Source organism: Anomaloglossus baeobatrachus, chromosome 4, assembly GCF_048569485.1.
Source record: "Anomaloglossus baeobatrachus isolate aAnoBae1 chromosome 4, aAnoBae1.hap1, whole genome shotgun sequence".
NCBI classification, from domain to species: domain Eukaryota; kingdom Metazoa; phylum Chordata; class Amphibia; order Anura; family Aromobatidae; genus Anomaloglossus; species Anomaloglossus baeobatrachus.
Genome location: NC_134356.1, coordinates 199,133,997 through 199,149,048, shown reverse-complemented (window position 1 = coordinate 199,149,048; position 15,052 = coordinate 199,133,997). Strand labels below are relative to the sequence as shown.

At 41.6% G+C, this 15,052-nt stretch overlaps 1 protein-coding gene across 1 annotated transcript in view; it reads left to right on the top strand.

The window, feature by feature from the left end:
- STK10 (serine/threonine kinase 10) overlaps positions 1-15,052 on the top strand; it is a 166,607-nt gene that overhangs the window by 126,720 nt on the left and 24,835 nt on the right. Inside the window, exons 5-9 of the mRNA XM_075344623.1 lie at positions 4,147-4,219; positions 5,242-5,436; positions 5,935-6,016; positions 12,146-12,277; positions 14,216-14,725. Coding sequence (XP_075200738.1) covers positions 4,147-4,219; positions 5,242-5,436; positions 5,935-6,016; positions 12,146-12,277; positions 14,216-14,725 — 992 coding nt within the window. The remainder of the gene's footprint in view (positions 1-4,146; positions 4,220-5,241; positions 5,437-5,934; positions 6,017-12,145; positions 12,278-14,215; positions 14,726-15,052) is intronic.

Genomic DNA, 15,052 nt, shown 5'->3' with positions numbered 1-15,052 from the left:
GTGACTGCAGATACAGCGGCTCACTACAGGGACCGGCCCATCTGGCATTTGCCAGAATTGCCCTATGGTCAGTCCGGGCCTGCATACAGGAGATAGTTTTGTAGTGTAACAGGGTAGTATGTTTTCAAAGGCACAATATTCTTATAAAAACATTAATAGTGCCATTCTTGCACATTTCATCAGTCTTGTTGCAACAGCCAGAGATGTACCATGCTGCCCATATCACAACTGCCATAAGAAAAAAGAGATAATGCACATACTAATCCATAATTGTATTGTATTGTTGAAAAGTAAACATAGACAATGCACCATTAAAAAACAAGTATATAATGTATTTATATAGACAACCAAGTGAACCAACATTATAAGATGGGGCCCTGTCCGCTACATTTATTGCATGAGGCTAATAAACATCAGTAGCAAAAAGGTACCCCAAGAAAAGCAACAAAACGCAAGCCCATATATTAAAAGCTTAAATTTATTTCAGAATTTCATCATGCATAAAATGCATATTACAACACATGTATATATCACAGGTACGAGGAAGAGAAAACAAAAAAGCAGGACACTTGGTGTATTTTATGGTTTATTCTATTATAAATCTTCAATATAGTATTAGGTTGTAAATATTGAAATAAAGAAATTTGGGTATTATATATTTGTAATTCTTAATCTGTTTTCTTTAGAAAATATAAAATCATAATTTGCGTGTAATTAAACTGCAGTGGAAAAATCTCAGAGGTCAATCATTTAAATAAGGAACCAAAAAATTTTAACTAAACCACAATGAAAAGGAAAACCATCTGATGGTAAACCTTTTAAAACTACCAAAATAACCTAAAAATAAAGCAAAGAACTGGTAATTCAGAAACAGTGAAATGAAAAAACATACAATACCCAATATGTATGTAGACCTGCAACAGGAGGACATAAGTGACCAGGATCCTGCCTCCCTCGACGTGTGTTTCGCAAGAATGGCTTCCTGCCATGAGTGGATAGAAATGATCAGATTTCCCATTTTCTTAAGAAAACTTATTAAGGAATAAAAATATACAATACCCAAATTTCTTGTTATATTTCTATATTTCCACTTCCCTGCACCCTAAAACAACCTTCAGGATTTATGATACATTAGAAAATACACCAGGTGTCCTGCTCTTTTTGTACCTGTGATATAGCTACAGTATGTGCTCAGGTAACATAAACAGTGTCACAAGATTGTCAGGGGCACAGTAATCAAAGTGGTGCCCGTCCAGGAGGGAAGTATGCATTATTTTTTTCACATTCCAGAGGCATTCCAACCCTTTCATTAAAAGTTAGAACTAAAATTCCATTTTAATGAAAACTGTTATAAAAGCCATGAAAATTGTAGATTTGTCACTGTTTGTGCAAAATCAGCACTTGTAGAAGTTCTGGATCAGACTTTGACTGTGTTGTGATGTTGCCATTGGAGCGTGTACTGTTATACTCCTGGCTACAGCTGTTCTGTAGAACGAATGATGGACAGAACTAGGAATGGATATATCCTTTTTTTAATCCTACATTGAGTGTAGCATGTCAGATCTCCCCCAGACACCATCGAGGCAGTTGTGGTTGTCCAGTTTGGTTTGCGCCACAGTTGTTATTTATATATGGGAACATGTAGTGATTTAGCAGCTCACTTCTGCTGAAACTAACTGTAAACTGTCGAGTCAGCTGATGGGGACTCACGGAAGCTGAACTGTTGTGAATTAAAACAATCCAAGTTGTTGGACTAAGGCCTTTGTGGTCAAAACCATCTGAGATAACTGTGCAATAGTACAATTTGTCTGTTAGCTGTAACGTTGCTTCTACTGCCTGTGAAATGGTATCCTCTAAAATCATAATGTATTGCCATAGAGCATTGGTAAACGTCATTTGTGCTAAAGTAATATCTACAGTTAAAAGGAAATAGTTAAGATCTTTTAGATTTTTCGAGATTAGACATGGTTTTAAAATTTTAGTTGAAACGAAGCCAAGCCGGTGCGAATGATCTTCGGCTTTCATTTTTGTATTCTTTGTTTTTCCCTTTCTCTGCAGTACTGTGCTAACATAGTCCATAGTTCCCCAATTTGTAGGCTTGGGCCACTGTGGTTTCCTGTATTTTTGACAGCAAAAGTTGTGTAGTCTTCAGCATCGTTAAGAAAAATAACCAAATGTATTCAAAGTACTGCCCTCAACCATAGGCCTGCCAGATTGCATTAAACATGTTTACTCAGTATCTCCATATTTGAAAAAATATTGCTGTCATGGTTCCAGCCGTTGTAGAGCGAAGCTTTGATGCCAATACGAATGGAGTTATAAAATGCTGAAAATATAATTTTCTATTACTCTTCTTTTTTTTTTTTCTTCTTTCTTTCTTTATCTCTCTATCACGTTCTCTCGATTGAGTTATATAGGTTATAGGTTTTCAATACCAAATAACCTTTGTATTGAAAACCAAAGTGCTACGACTGCTCCTTCTTTTTTTTTTTTTTTTTTTTTTTTTTTTATTTTTCAGGGATGTCACATCCGTTTTATCACAATCCGTCACATCAGTCACAAAACGGGTTGTGACTGATGGAAAATAATGATGTGTGAAAGAGGCCTAATCTGCATTGCTGTTAAGTAATGCGTGAACAGTACGATGCTCCAGTGCTCGTTACTCGACTCGAGCAGGTTGGATGCTCTGGTTCAACTCGTGTAACAAGTATAATGGAAGTCAAATTATTGGGCAGTCATGCTCTCCGCATACTGACACAGCAATAAACAGAGCATTTCTGGTGTAGGGAGGGCATTTTTTATTTATTTTTTTTATTTTTACACAATGCATCTGAAAATGTTGTTTTAACCCCCAGTGAGAGCCATTCAGAGATTGCAAGTGGCTCTCACTGGGGTGTGTGCCCGCATCATTCACTGAAGCGAGCCGGTTTTATCAGATCATTCATGAACAACGCATCTGAGCGCCCGCGATACTCAGCTGAGTACAAAGCATACCTGAGCATCACAATGCTCAATCGAGTATCGCGCAGTGGCGAGCACGATTGCTCATCATTATTGTTTAGTAATCCAATAGTCCACTTGTCCCTTGGTATGTCAATGCCTCATTTCAGGTTGCGACAACAATATGATTAGCTGCTTGCTCTCATCAAAAGACTGAAAACAGCCAGTTTCACTACGAGGAACCATAGTTTGGCATGGCATTTCCTTTGGAGTAGCTTATGCAAGCGAAATGAGGCATTATATAGCTGCCAATAAGATGAGCATCTTAAAGAGGTTTTCCACTGCTAGTTTGTCCCTCTTTCATTTGTCCTAACTATTCCTAACGAACAGTTTTGTAGTTTACTTCTTACACCTACTCTGCTCCTGTAACCTGATCTCTCTGCGGCTCCTATATTCCTTTGTTGATCTGGTTGTGATTGTTCCAGTCAGGACAATGGAATTGGACAAACTGAGCAGGGCACATCACTGGTGGGGTGGGGCTGCCTCTCTGTGGGTAACAGCAGTCTGGGCGCGCATGCCCAGATCACACTTCACTCTCCTCGCAGCCTACTATAGGTGTTGTGCTTTAATGTAACAAGCGCTGCGATGTTCAGATCATGCAGTGTGATATACTATCAAATGATCTGCACATTGCAGTGCTTGTCACATGAAACCATCAGACTGTAAAGCAGACTGAGAGGAGTGAAGTGTGATCTGGACATGTGTGCTCAGACTGCTGTCACTCACAGAAAAGCAACCCCACCAGTGACGTGCCCTGCTCAGTTTTAGATTCCGTTGTCCAAAATGGAAGGATCAAGGCAAGATGTCAATAAAGGCATATTTGTGACGCAGAAAGATCAGCTTACAGGAGCAGGGAAGGTAGCAGTAGTATATTAGCAAAGTGTTTGTTAGGAATAGTTAGGACAACTGAATGAGGGTCACATTAGCAGTGGAATACTCCTTTAAGTCCATTAGATCAGGATCTGTTTGTACAGACTAGCTCTGTGTTGAAGCGTTGTTTCATAGATATGGACCTAAGATGAGAACCCCCCTCTCTATGGTGTGACATAAACCTTAATCAAACAGATGTTGTCTATATTGTATAAGCTTTAATAATAGATCAATTTTTTTTTTTTGCCAGCCTCACATTTTTCTTGTTCCTTACAGCGGATTTTGGGGTCTCGGCAAAAAATTCAAAAACCTTGCAAAGGAGAGACTCCTTCATTGGCACACCATACTGGTAAGTTGTCCCATATTCCATATCACTGTGTGCATGGTGATAGAACATACAGGCCTGTACAGAGGGCTGGCTGGTATGTCATAGTCAAAATTGTCAAAAAAGGATGTTTTGAAAGATTATTTTTGTGTGTGTGATTTTAGGATAAATTCAAACATCCCAGATTCTCAAAGGTTCTGAAGAATTGTAGTAATATTTTCTTAAACAATGAATAATTTTAAGACCTGATTAGCTAAATAAACTGTACATTTGAATGAAATTTGATAAAAAAATAAGTGTGTTTAATACTGTATAAAAAAAATTATATATATTTTTATGCTGTGTTTAAACCTGCATAGATGGTTTATGGTCTCATTAGCAATCACAGGCTGATGGTACAGTATATATTGCCGCTTTTGTGGCCTCTACAAGGGTATGCTTATATTGCTGCTAAATGTTTTCCTTATGTAGCGCTGATGTAAGCCGAGAACTATCTTGGTATAAGAGTAAAAGTGTGCTTAGAATGAAGAGCCTTATTTAAAGTGCACCATCCACTTCAGGTTTTGATGAAATGACTATTTCATTGGATGCTTTTCTTAATATCCCTGGACAGTGCTATGTTTATTCAACCCAGAACACCGCTTAAAGGGTTGTCGGAGAGCAAAGAAAGGGGTCTTAATTTTTTCCAGAATTCGCATTACTCCAGGCAATGGATTGTGCTTGGTAGTGCCACAAAAATCGATTTTGAAGTGAATGACTGATCTGTAATATTAGATTCAACTCGGGAAGAAGAGCGGAAGAACTTTAAGAGGCAAATGTTACGAGTTGCTAGTGACTTCAGCTCTAAGACAGGAATGTTGAATGTCACACAGTGTATTAAAGCATGTTGATATCCAGATGTAAGAGGAATGTTTTTCATCAACATATTTCCCATTTTCACAGCAATTCCCCTTTTCACTGCCTCTAACACATGAGGGTCTATACACAAGTAGTGAGGAAAGTGAGAATTGTCTTGTTCTTCTAAACATTTCCTCTTCTGTTCCCAGGATGGCCCCTGAAGTGGTGATGTGTGAGACTATGAAAGACGCTCCATACGACTACAAAGCTGACATTTGGTCTTTAGGAATAACGCTGATTGAAATGGCTCAAATTGAGCCACCACATCATGAACTTAACCCTATGCGGGTGCTTCTGAAAATTGCCAAATCAGAGCCACCCACTCTGTCTTCCCCGTCCAAGTGGTAAGTTCTCTGACTTTAGCTTATGACCATGCCAGTGTTATTCCCGTTCGCATACTTGATACATTAAAGACATTCCAGGCATTTTATTTTTTTATTGTTTGGAACATATATTTTTTTAGGTTCTTTAGAAATCTGCTTCCTATTAATATTTGTTGCTGGTCAGAAAAATACCAGGGCTTTGTAGCATAATATCTCCATAGAAATGGGACTCCAGTGCTTAAAAACAAAGTTTTCCACATATCTAACCATGTGTCTTCTTAGAGCTGCACAGGCCTTTCCTAAAAACATATTTGATGCTTCCGTTTATAAATTTAGACAATTGGTGTTTGGATGCTTGTCCGCACTTTCAAGACACTGATTTCAACAGTGTTGATCGGAACAGCTGCCAAATTTGCTAGGAAAATGAGTAACTGAAAAAAATAAATCCTTCATGTTTTTGTCCTACGTGTTCCTGTCATATTGTATTTGTAATGACATCAACTGTTGTGTTATTGAAAGGTCTCAGGAGTTCCGGGACTTCCTGAAAAAGGCTCTCGATAAGAATCCAGAGACCAGGCCGAGCCCCGTGCAGCTCCTGGAGGTGAGCCAAGCTCCTACTAACAATGAGTATTATCAAGAAGATTACTCTGTTTTGCAAATATTTTTGCTCGTTGCTGTTCTTTATACAACCTGTTCAGAATTATTAACCAAATGAGTATTTTGATCAGATGATACTTTTTATACATGTCCTATTCCAAGCTGTATAGGCTTGAGAGCCAACTACCAATTAAGTAAATCAGGTGATGTGAATCTCTGTAATGAGGAGGGGTGTAGTGTAATGACATCAACACCCTACATAAGGTGTGCTTAATTATTAGGCAACTTCTTTTCCTTTGGCAAAATGGGTCAGAAGAGAGACTTGACGGGCTGTGAAAAGTCCAAAATTGTGAGATCAATCAAGAAATAACGTCTGGAACTACATTCTGAGTCTGAACTGGGTGCAAAAACCTAAAAAATCTACACTATATGGAGATAAGGTATGCACACCAGTGACTATGTAAGGGGAATATATGAAAAGCAGAAACTGCTGTGTGAATACTGACTTGAAAAATCCAATAGCTATATGTAAGAATGAAAATATGAAAAATGGAATCTGCATTACTGCCATGAACATATGAATAAAGAGAAATTTAGCTATTGAATTGATCAATGCAACAGAGCCCCAACACTACGCCAAAGTATTTCTCTATGTTGGGGTCCCTAGCTAGTTTGTGTCCTCTCATGCAGTTAAAAAACTTACCGTGTGCTTAATTATTAGGCAACTTCCTTTCCTTTGACAAAATGGGTCAGAAGAGAGATTTGACGGGCTGTGAAAAGTTCAAAATTGTGAGATGTCTTGCAGAGGGATGCAGCAGTCTTGAAATTGCCAAACTTTTGAAGCGTGATCATCGAACAATCAAGCGATTCATTGAAAATAGCCAACAGGGTCGCAAGAAGCGTGTTGGGCAACAAAAGGCGCAAAATAACTGCTTATGAATTGAGGAAAATCAAGCGTGAAGCTGCCAAGATGCCATTTGCCACCAGTTTAGCCATATTTACGAGCTGCAATGTTACTGGAGTATCAAAAAGCACAAGGTGTGCCATACTCGGGGACCTGGACAAGGCAAGAAAGGCTGAAAAACTGACATCTTTGAACAAGAAACAGAAGATAAAACGTCAAGACTGGGCCAAGAAATATCTTAAGACTGATTTTTCAAAGGTTTTATGGACTGCTGAAATGAGGGTGACTCTTGATTGGGCCACATGGATGGGCCAGAGGCTGGATCAGTAAAGGGCAGAGAGCTCCACTCCAACTCAACAGCAAGGTGGAGGTGGGGTACTGGTATGGGCTGGTATCATCAAAGATGAATTTGTGAGACCTTTTCGGGTTGAGGATGGAGTGAAGCTCAACTCCCAGACCTACTGCCAGTTTCTGGAAGACAACTTCTTCAAGCAGTGGTACAGAAAGAAGCCAGTATCGTTAAAGAAAAACATGATTTTCATGCAGGACAATGCTCCATCACATGCATCCAACTACTCCACCTCGTAGCTGGGCAGTAAAGGTCTAAAAGATGAAAAAATAATGACATGGCCCTATTGTTCACTTGATCTAAACCCCATCGAGAACCTGTGGTCCCTCATAAAATGTAAGATCTACAGGGAGGGAAAACAGTACACCTCTCGGAACAGTGTCTGGGAGGCTGTGGTGGCTGCTGCCCGCAATGTTGATCGTAAACAGTTCAAGCCACTGACAGAATATATGGATGGTAGGCTGCTAAGTGTAATCATAAAGAAAGGTGGCTATATTGATAACTAATTTGTGTGGGTTTTGTTTTTGCACATCAGAAGTGTTTTTCTAAATTTTGTGCAGTTGTATTGGTTTACCTGGTGAAAATAAACAAGTGAGATGGGAATATATTTGGTTTTTATTAAGTTGCCTAATAATTCTGTACAGTAATAGTTACATGCACATACACATATCCTCCTAAGATAGCCAAATCTAAAAAAACCCACTCCAACTTCCAAAAATATTAAACTTTGATATTTGAGTCTTTTGGGTTGATTGAGAACATGGTTGTTGATCAATAATAAAAAAAATCCTCTAAAATACAACTTGCCTAATAATTCTGCATACAGTGTACATTTACCTTGATTGTTGAAAGTGTTTTACCGGTTTTACCATGAACATTTTCATATGTGTCTTGCATTGCTGCCAATAGCATTGATCTTTTCTTTACATGTGACTATAAAACAATCTTGTACTATAGCATTCTCTAAATAGTAGGTTTGTGCTAGGTATTTATAAAGTTGCTGCTGTATAATTGCTATCGTGAAAATCAGACATTGACCTATTGTAATGAGTTATTCCCTAGATTAAGGTATATATGCAGGAACCTCACTTGTATCCGGAATGGAGCTCTAAAACACCCTACTGTAACAAAAAAGTGACCACGCATGTGCACTACCGCTCCATTCACTCCTTATGTGAAACTGAATGTGTTGCGTGGGTCTCTGTCCCATAAACAATTTAAGGAGTGTTCATAAATTATTTTAATTGGACAGCTTGAAAATAAGCAAGTTTGCAATTGACTTTTTTCTATCTACTGTCATTCTCCTGTTATGTGAGCATACAGCTTGTTTTCCATGGAGCCCACATCGAGTGCCTACCCAGACTAAGGCCTAAATTGTGCAATAGTTACATGTCTGTAGCGGAATTAACTCTTAACATACCAGTCTGCTCTCTCCCGTCCATTGATTTTCTATACAGCAATTAGCTGCTCACCTCCCTCTTCACGCTCATCTTCTGAAGAGATAGTTATAAGATAGGATTGAGGAGAGGGAAATATAGAAAGATCATAGTGAACTTTCTAACCAGTCTTTTACCTCATCCCAGAACTGATTCACACCCTGACAGCTCTGCACTGTTACATAATAACCTCCATGTTGCTGTTGAAATAAAAAATGAATTGAGAGCAGGAATCCATCTTTGTGTGATGTGCTGTGTAAGCAACTAGGCTCCTTCCTCCAGCTCCCAGTGGATTTCAAATTAAGAGATCATGCAAAGGAGAACTGATAAGAATGCAGGATACAAGTCATATAATAGCCAGATATAGTATTATTTCTGATATACACATACAGGACAGTGTATTCTGAAAGGTTACTTGAAAGTAAGGTTACCCTTTTAATGAAGTCTCTTTGTAATTTTTATTTCATAATCTGTTATAATTATCATTGTAATGTAGTATAAATATACTAAACTACTTGCCGGTTGTCATCTTTTCCGGTTTTCCAGTGTAGCCCACGTGACCGCTTTGCAGTGCTGCCAACTTAGCCATCGTTTGCTGGTGCTGCTTTCTCAACAAAACGGTTCACTCTCACATGCATGTAAAATGGACGAGTGCCATTGCACTCAGACCAATGTTATTCAATGAGGCAGTTCTGATCTTTAATTTTGTTTTTTTTCCTCATCTGTAATCTTCCCGAGGAACTGTGCCGCCGCTGCTCGGATCCGGCCCTTCAGGGGTGGTGACTCGAGGGTCTCCTGACCCGGGGTTCTCGCGGACACGCCGAATAAAATGGGGGACGTAGATGTACGGGCTAGGCCGTAATAGGTTCGTGACGCCACCCACGGTGTGTGGTGAGGTGGGACACCACTGCTGCTGTTACGGGGCACCCGGGGGAGATGTTGTGCAGGAAGATGTTAACCCCTCCGTGGGTAGAGATGGTGGCCCCGGGACCTGATGGCTCTGGTGCAGGGGGAATGATGACCGCAGAGGGTGCTGGTGTACTCACTGTGAGAAAAACACACAAGTCTCTGGTAAACCAAGGTGGTGGTGGCCAGTGCCGTGGCCGGTTGCGTTCGGGATCCCCCACCCGGCTTGTGGTCTCTCTCCTTTTCCTGCACTGTTTACGTAGAAAAGACTTCCCAGTTTGAAACGTAGGAGTCCACTCCCGGCTGGATGTAGCCTAAGGAGCCGTGCCCGCATTCGCTGGCCCGTGGGATCTATGGGCCTTGGCGGTGACCTCTTATCCCTAATCTGTGGGCTGTTGTCTTCTATGAGGGACTTTGGGTGGGACAGGACCTCTAGTCCTGGCCTCAATCAGTTAATTAACCAGTTCCACTTGTTTCTGGCTTCAGGGTCAGAGTACCCCCCCTTTGTGCTACAGTTTCCGGGTCGGTTCCCGGTGTCGGTACTGGCGGGCTACAACCCTACAACACTCCTCTGTCCTCTGTCCTTGTACTCTAAGACTCGACTGAACTGACTTTCCCGCCCCCGGGCTGTCTGGATCCCTGGGTGGGTGTGTCCCAACCGCCTGGTCACACCCAGTCGTGTGTCTATCTTTCCCTAAGGGGGGTGACCAGGGTTTAATGGTTGGCTGTGTGTTTCCTAATGAGGGAAGGTGTTATGCAGGGACCTATTCGTGACTACCTGGTTTTGCCAGGGCGTCACAGAACAACATCTCAGCATGCTGCAATTGTCCACGTATATCAGACGACACTTGCCAATGCAAGTCTATCAGTGCAAGAAAAAAATAAATAAAACCACGCAGATGGCACACAAATCATCCTATTTTTTTATGGGTACATTAACATTCTGTAGTATAGGACACTGTAAATGGTCCTGTAAATGATTTTAGAATAATACCATATTTTTCGGACTATAACACGCACTTTTTTTCCCCCAAATGTTGGGGGAAAGTGGGGGGTGTGCGTTTTATAGTCTGAATGTAGGGCTGCGGTGGAGCGGGTCATCGGCGGCACGAGCAGGTTGCAGCAGCCTGCCGTCACCACATGGACCCGCTCATTTAATATGCACACCCATCATCCCGCCCATAATCTCTCATCCGGCCACGATCTCTGCAGCACCGCGATGTCCTCCTGTCTGTGTCGGTGGCGGCTGTGTGGAGACTAGCGGTGCGCACAGCGATGACGTCATCGCTGTGCGCACGTGTCCACACACAGCTGCCGACACAGACAGGAGGACATCGCGATGCTGCAGGGATTGTGGCCGGCTCCACACAGGTAGCGGCGCTGCTGCTGACACAGACGGAGGGAGGAGCGATGCTGCAAGGAGTGAGGTAAGGGGAGTATGAATGTGTTTGGTTTTTTTTTTTTATGTGCCACAGGATGCGGACCATGTATCAGGATGGGGGTATATTATGAGCAAGATGGGGGTATATAGCAGGCTAAGGGTATTTTAGGAGCAAGATGGGGGTATATTATGAGCAGGATGAGGGTATAATATGAGCAGGATGGGGGTATATAGCAGGATGGGGCCATATGCCAGGATGGGTTATATAGCAGGATGCGGTCATATGCCAGTATATAGCAGGATGCTGCCATATGCCAGGATGACTGTATATAGCAGGATGGGGGCTATACCAGGATGAGGGACATATACTGTATATACAAGGCAGGAGGATCATTACCAGGATGGAGTACCTTAGTAGAGAATTTGGGGACATTACCCCCCATAAGTGTCAGCAGCAGATCCTCGCCCCATAAGTGTGTCATGACCACATTGTTTGCTTTAAAATTTTAGTTTCTTATTTTTCTCCTCTAAAACCAGGTGTGTCTTATGGTCCAGTGTGTCTTATAGTCCGAAAAATATGGTAGCTACAGAGAAAAAAATGTTATGGATGATAGGTGAGAAAAGAAAAAAAACACACTCGCATAGCACTCTCATGACATACAGAATACCAAACGGATTTCACTCACTCCACTTAGGAATGAGACCAGTTTTTTTTTTTTTTTTATACGCAAATGTGAGTGTACCCAAAACAGAGACTTCTGGTCCATACAAAAACTTTGTGACCCCGTCAGTCTGTCTTCAGGTTTCATTGGTTAGAAGAGGAACGGGCGACACTGCAAACCTGGCAAGTCGGCAATCGATCAGTATCTTAATACACTTACTCTATACAGTATTACATGGATGTAATTATGACTGATTAATACAAATTTTAATGAGTTTTTAAGCTGGACTGACACCTTTTTATTTTTATTTTTTTAAAGCTTGGTTTTGGGGCATGAAAAATCTTACACAAAAAATTAGTAATTAGAAAGTTAAAATATATATATGTAAAAAAAGAAAATTAGGGTATGTAGCTTAGGAACTATATCCTTTGTCAGTTGTATATCTTAATGAATACCATATTTTATACCCAATCTTCCTTGTTTTGGTGTGCCCAGCATCCATTTGTGACCAAAGGGCTTAACAACAGAATTTTGCGGGATCTTGTGGCAGAGGCGAAAGCTGAAGTACTAGATGAAATAGAAGAGAATGGAGAGCTGGAGGAAGAGGAGTCGCCAGATCCACTGTCTGTAAGTCACAGTTCTTCTCTGAAAGTCTTTGTTGCACTTTTAAAAATATTTTTACTTAAATGGGGTTTTTCCACGTGCAAGGTAGATTTTGAAGGGGACCTGTCACCAGATTTTTCATGTACGAACTAAGACTACTACATTCAGCAGTGCCTATGCTGCGTTCCATAAAGGTGTATATTATCCCCTAACTCCCCCTTTAAACGCCCAAAACCATTTTATATTCTCACGCACTGTATGTAAATCTGGAGAGTCCAGTCCAATGGGTATTCTTACAGCGGAGTCTGACTTTCCTCTCCTTAGCTGATTGGTGTTCTTTTCCTTTGACGTGGATGATGCTTCCTGCATCATCCACATAGCCAGGCGAAATCTCGCACCTGCGCATACAAATTCCCGAATCGCGCATTATCTGCCCTGCTGCAGTCTGGGCCTAAAACATAAGTGTGCATGTGCTAGCCAGCGATGTGTCTGCGCAATCGTGAGATTTAGCCCGGATACAATCATCCACATAGCTGGAAGAAATCTGACACCTTGCCGGCTTGCCCACGTACAGTTATGTTTTAGGTTCTGCCCGCCGTAGTGCAAAGCAAAGTGCACATGCGCGAATTGGCGATGTATGAGCAGGCGTGAGATTTCCCCTTACTATGTGGATGACGCAGGAGGTGTCCATCAAAGGGAAAAGGATGGCAATCAACGGCTGAGAGGAGGGATAGATGCCACACCAAGAATGCCCATAGGAACCGGACCATCCGGCATTACATTCAGCGCGGGAGAACATAAAAAGATTTTTTGGGAGGTATACTGGGACACTTGGGGGATAATATACACCTTTATGGATTCCAGTACAGTTGCTGCTGAAGGTGGTAGTCTTAGTTCACACATGAAAAATCTGGTGACAGGTTCCCTTTTAATCAACAATAGATGTTGAAATAAAAAAAGGTTGTACAATGTTTGTGTTTAAAAGATAATCTTATATATGTGTCCCTGTTATGTACTGTGTAATGGCAGAGTCTGACCGTACAGAGACATGGACTGATCATATCACATCTCCTGGGCAGGGGAGAACGTACAAGGGTATACAGACATTACAGGATCACATCTGTTTATTTCTATGAGTTAAATCGGCTGCGATCCCATGCTGTTATATTCAGTTTTGTATCCTTCCCAGCCTAGGAGATGAGGTATGATCAGACCATGTCCCTGTACGGTCAGACATTCAATTGTAGAACTTTATTTTTTTTTTTCTAAGATCTGTTGATTTAAAATGTACTTTTTGTGGGAACCCCCCCCTTTAAATGCTGTTTTCCTCATCTGTGGTAAATATACAGTGTTTCCCCGATAGTAAGACACCCCCGATAGTAAGACGTTTTAGGGGGGTCGGCTAATGTAAGACATACCCCGAAAGTAAGACATAGTAAACGGAAAGTGTTTTTTTTTTTCTTCTTTACAGTACCGGCCGAGCGCCCAGCTGAGCACCCTGACATGCCGGCGGCCGAGCGCTCAGCTGAGAGCCGTCACATGCCGGCGGTCGAGCGCCCTGACACGCCGGCGGCCGAGCGCTCAGCTGAGTGTCCTGACATGCTGGCGGCTGAGCGTGCAGCTGAGAGCTGTCACATGCCAGCGGTCGGGTGCTCAGCCGAACGCTCGGCCACCGAGAAATGTTGCAGTAATGTTGTCCGTGGTCCATCAGGACCACGGACAACATACAAAAACACGCAGCCTCAGTGCCCTCATGTGCAGCAATCGCGGCAAGTCCCCATACGGTACATTGCATGGAGACTTGCTGCAATTGCTGTGGGATATTTTCCAATATAAGACATACCCCGAAAGTAAGACATAGTGGGACTTTTGGGGGTAAAAAGAATGTAAGACACTGTTTTACTTTCGGGGAAACACGGTACTATGTTTCTAATCTTACATGTTCAATTTTCTTCATATTAGCCACCTGCAAAGAATGCCAGCCAGTACTCATTTGATGTGCAAAAGGGAAAGCCCACCAGCAATGGTCTAAAACCTCATAAAGACCAGTTAGATGGCCAAAGCCCAGACAGCACTATAAGCAGCAAACCTGATAGTGTAACGTCTTCTGAGAACATGGTACAGAGCCTCAATGGTGAAGAACAACTGAAACCTGACATCATTATTGTTAACCCATTACTGCCCCCTGAAATAAGGAATGTTGAAACACCTGAGAGTCACAATCTGGACAGGGGAAAAGATCACGGGTCATCTGTTTCAAATGGCCACAGACCAAAGAGCAGTCAGTATGATCGTCTGGCTGCAGAACTGATTCCCAATGGAAGCTTTGACTCTCCTTCCCGTTTCTTCAGTAATCGATCCAAAAGGGATTCTGATTCTGGCAGCAACTCTGCTTCCGACAGCATGGACCTCAGTATCAACTTGTCTGCTGATCTCTCCATTAATAAAGAGACTGGTTCTCTGTCAATTAGGGTAAGTCGCTTTCTATCATTCTAAAATGTTCATATTCTGCAATCTCTATCTCTCATCAAATGCCAATATTCTGTGTTTCACAACAAAATGCATATTAAGTTTATTTTAAGGAACGAAGGTCTATACTCCGATCATTCTGGAATTTTACTACAAGGGGTCATTATAGACTATTGGATGCCCAAATACTGTATCCATGTGTGCTTGAATATTTATTTCTTTCCAACGTCACAAGTATGTCTATGGCATTATACACCCTATGCTTTTATGACCGCCTCAGCCCAGCCAAATAACCTTTTAATATCATCATGTGCTGGTATTGGACTTCAT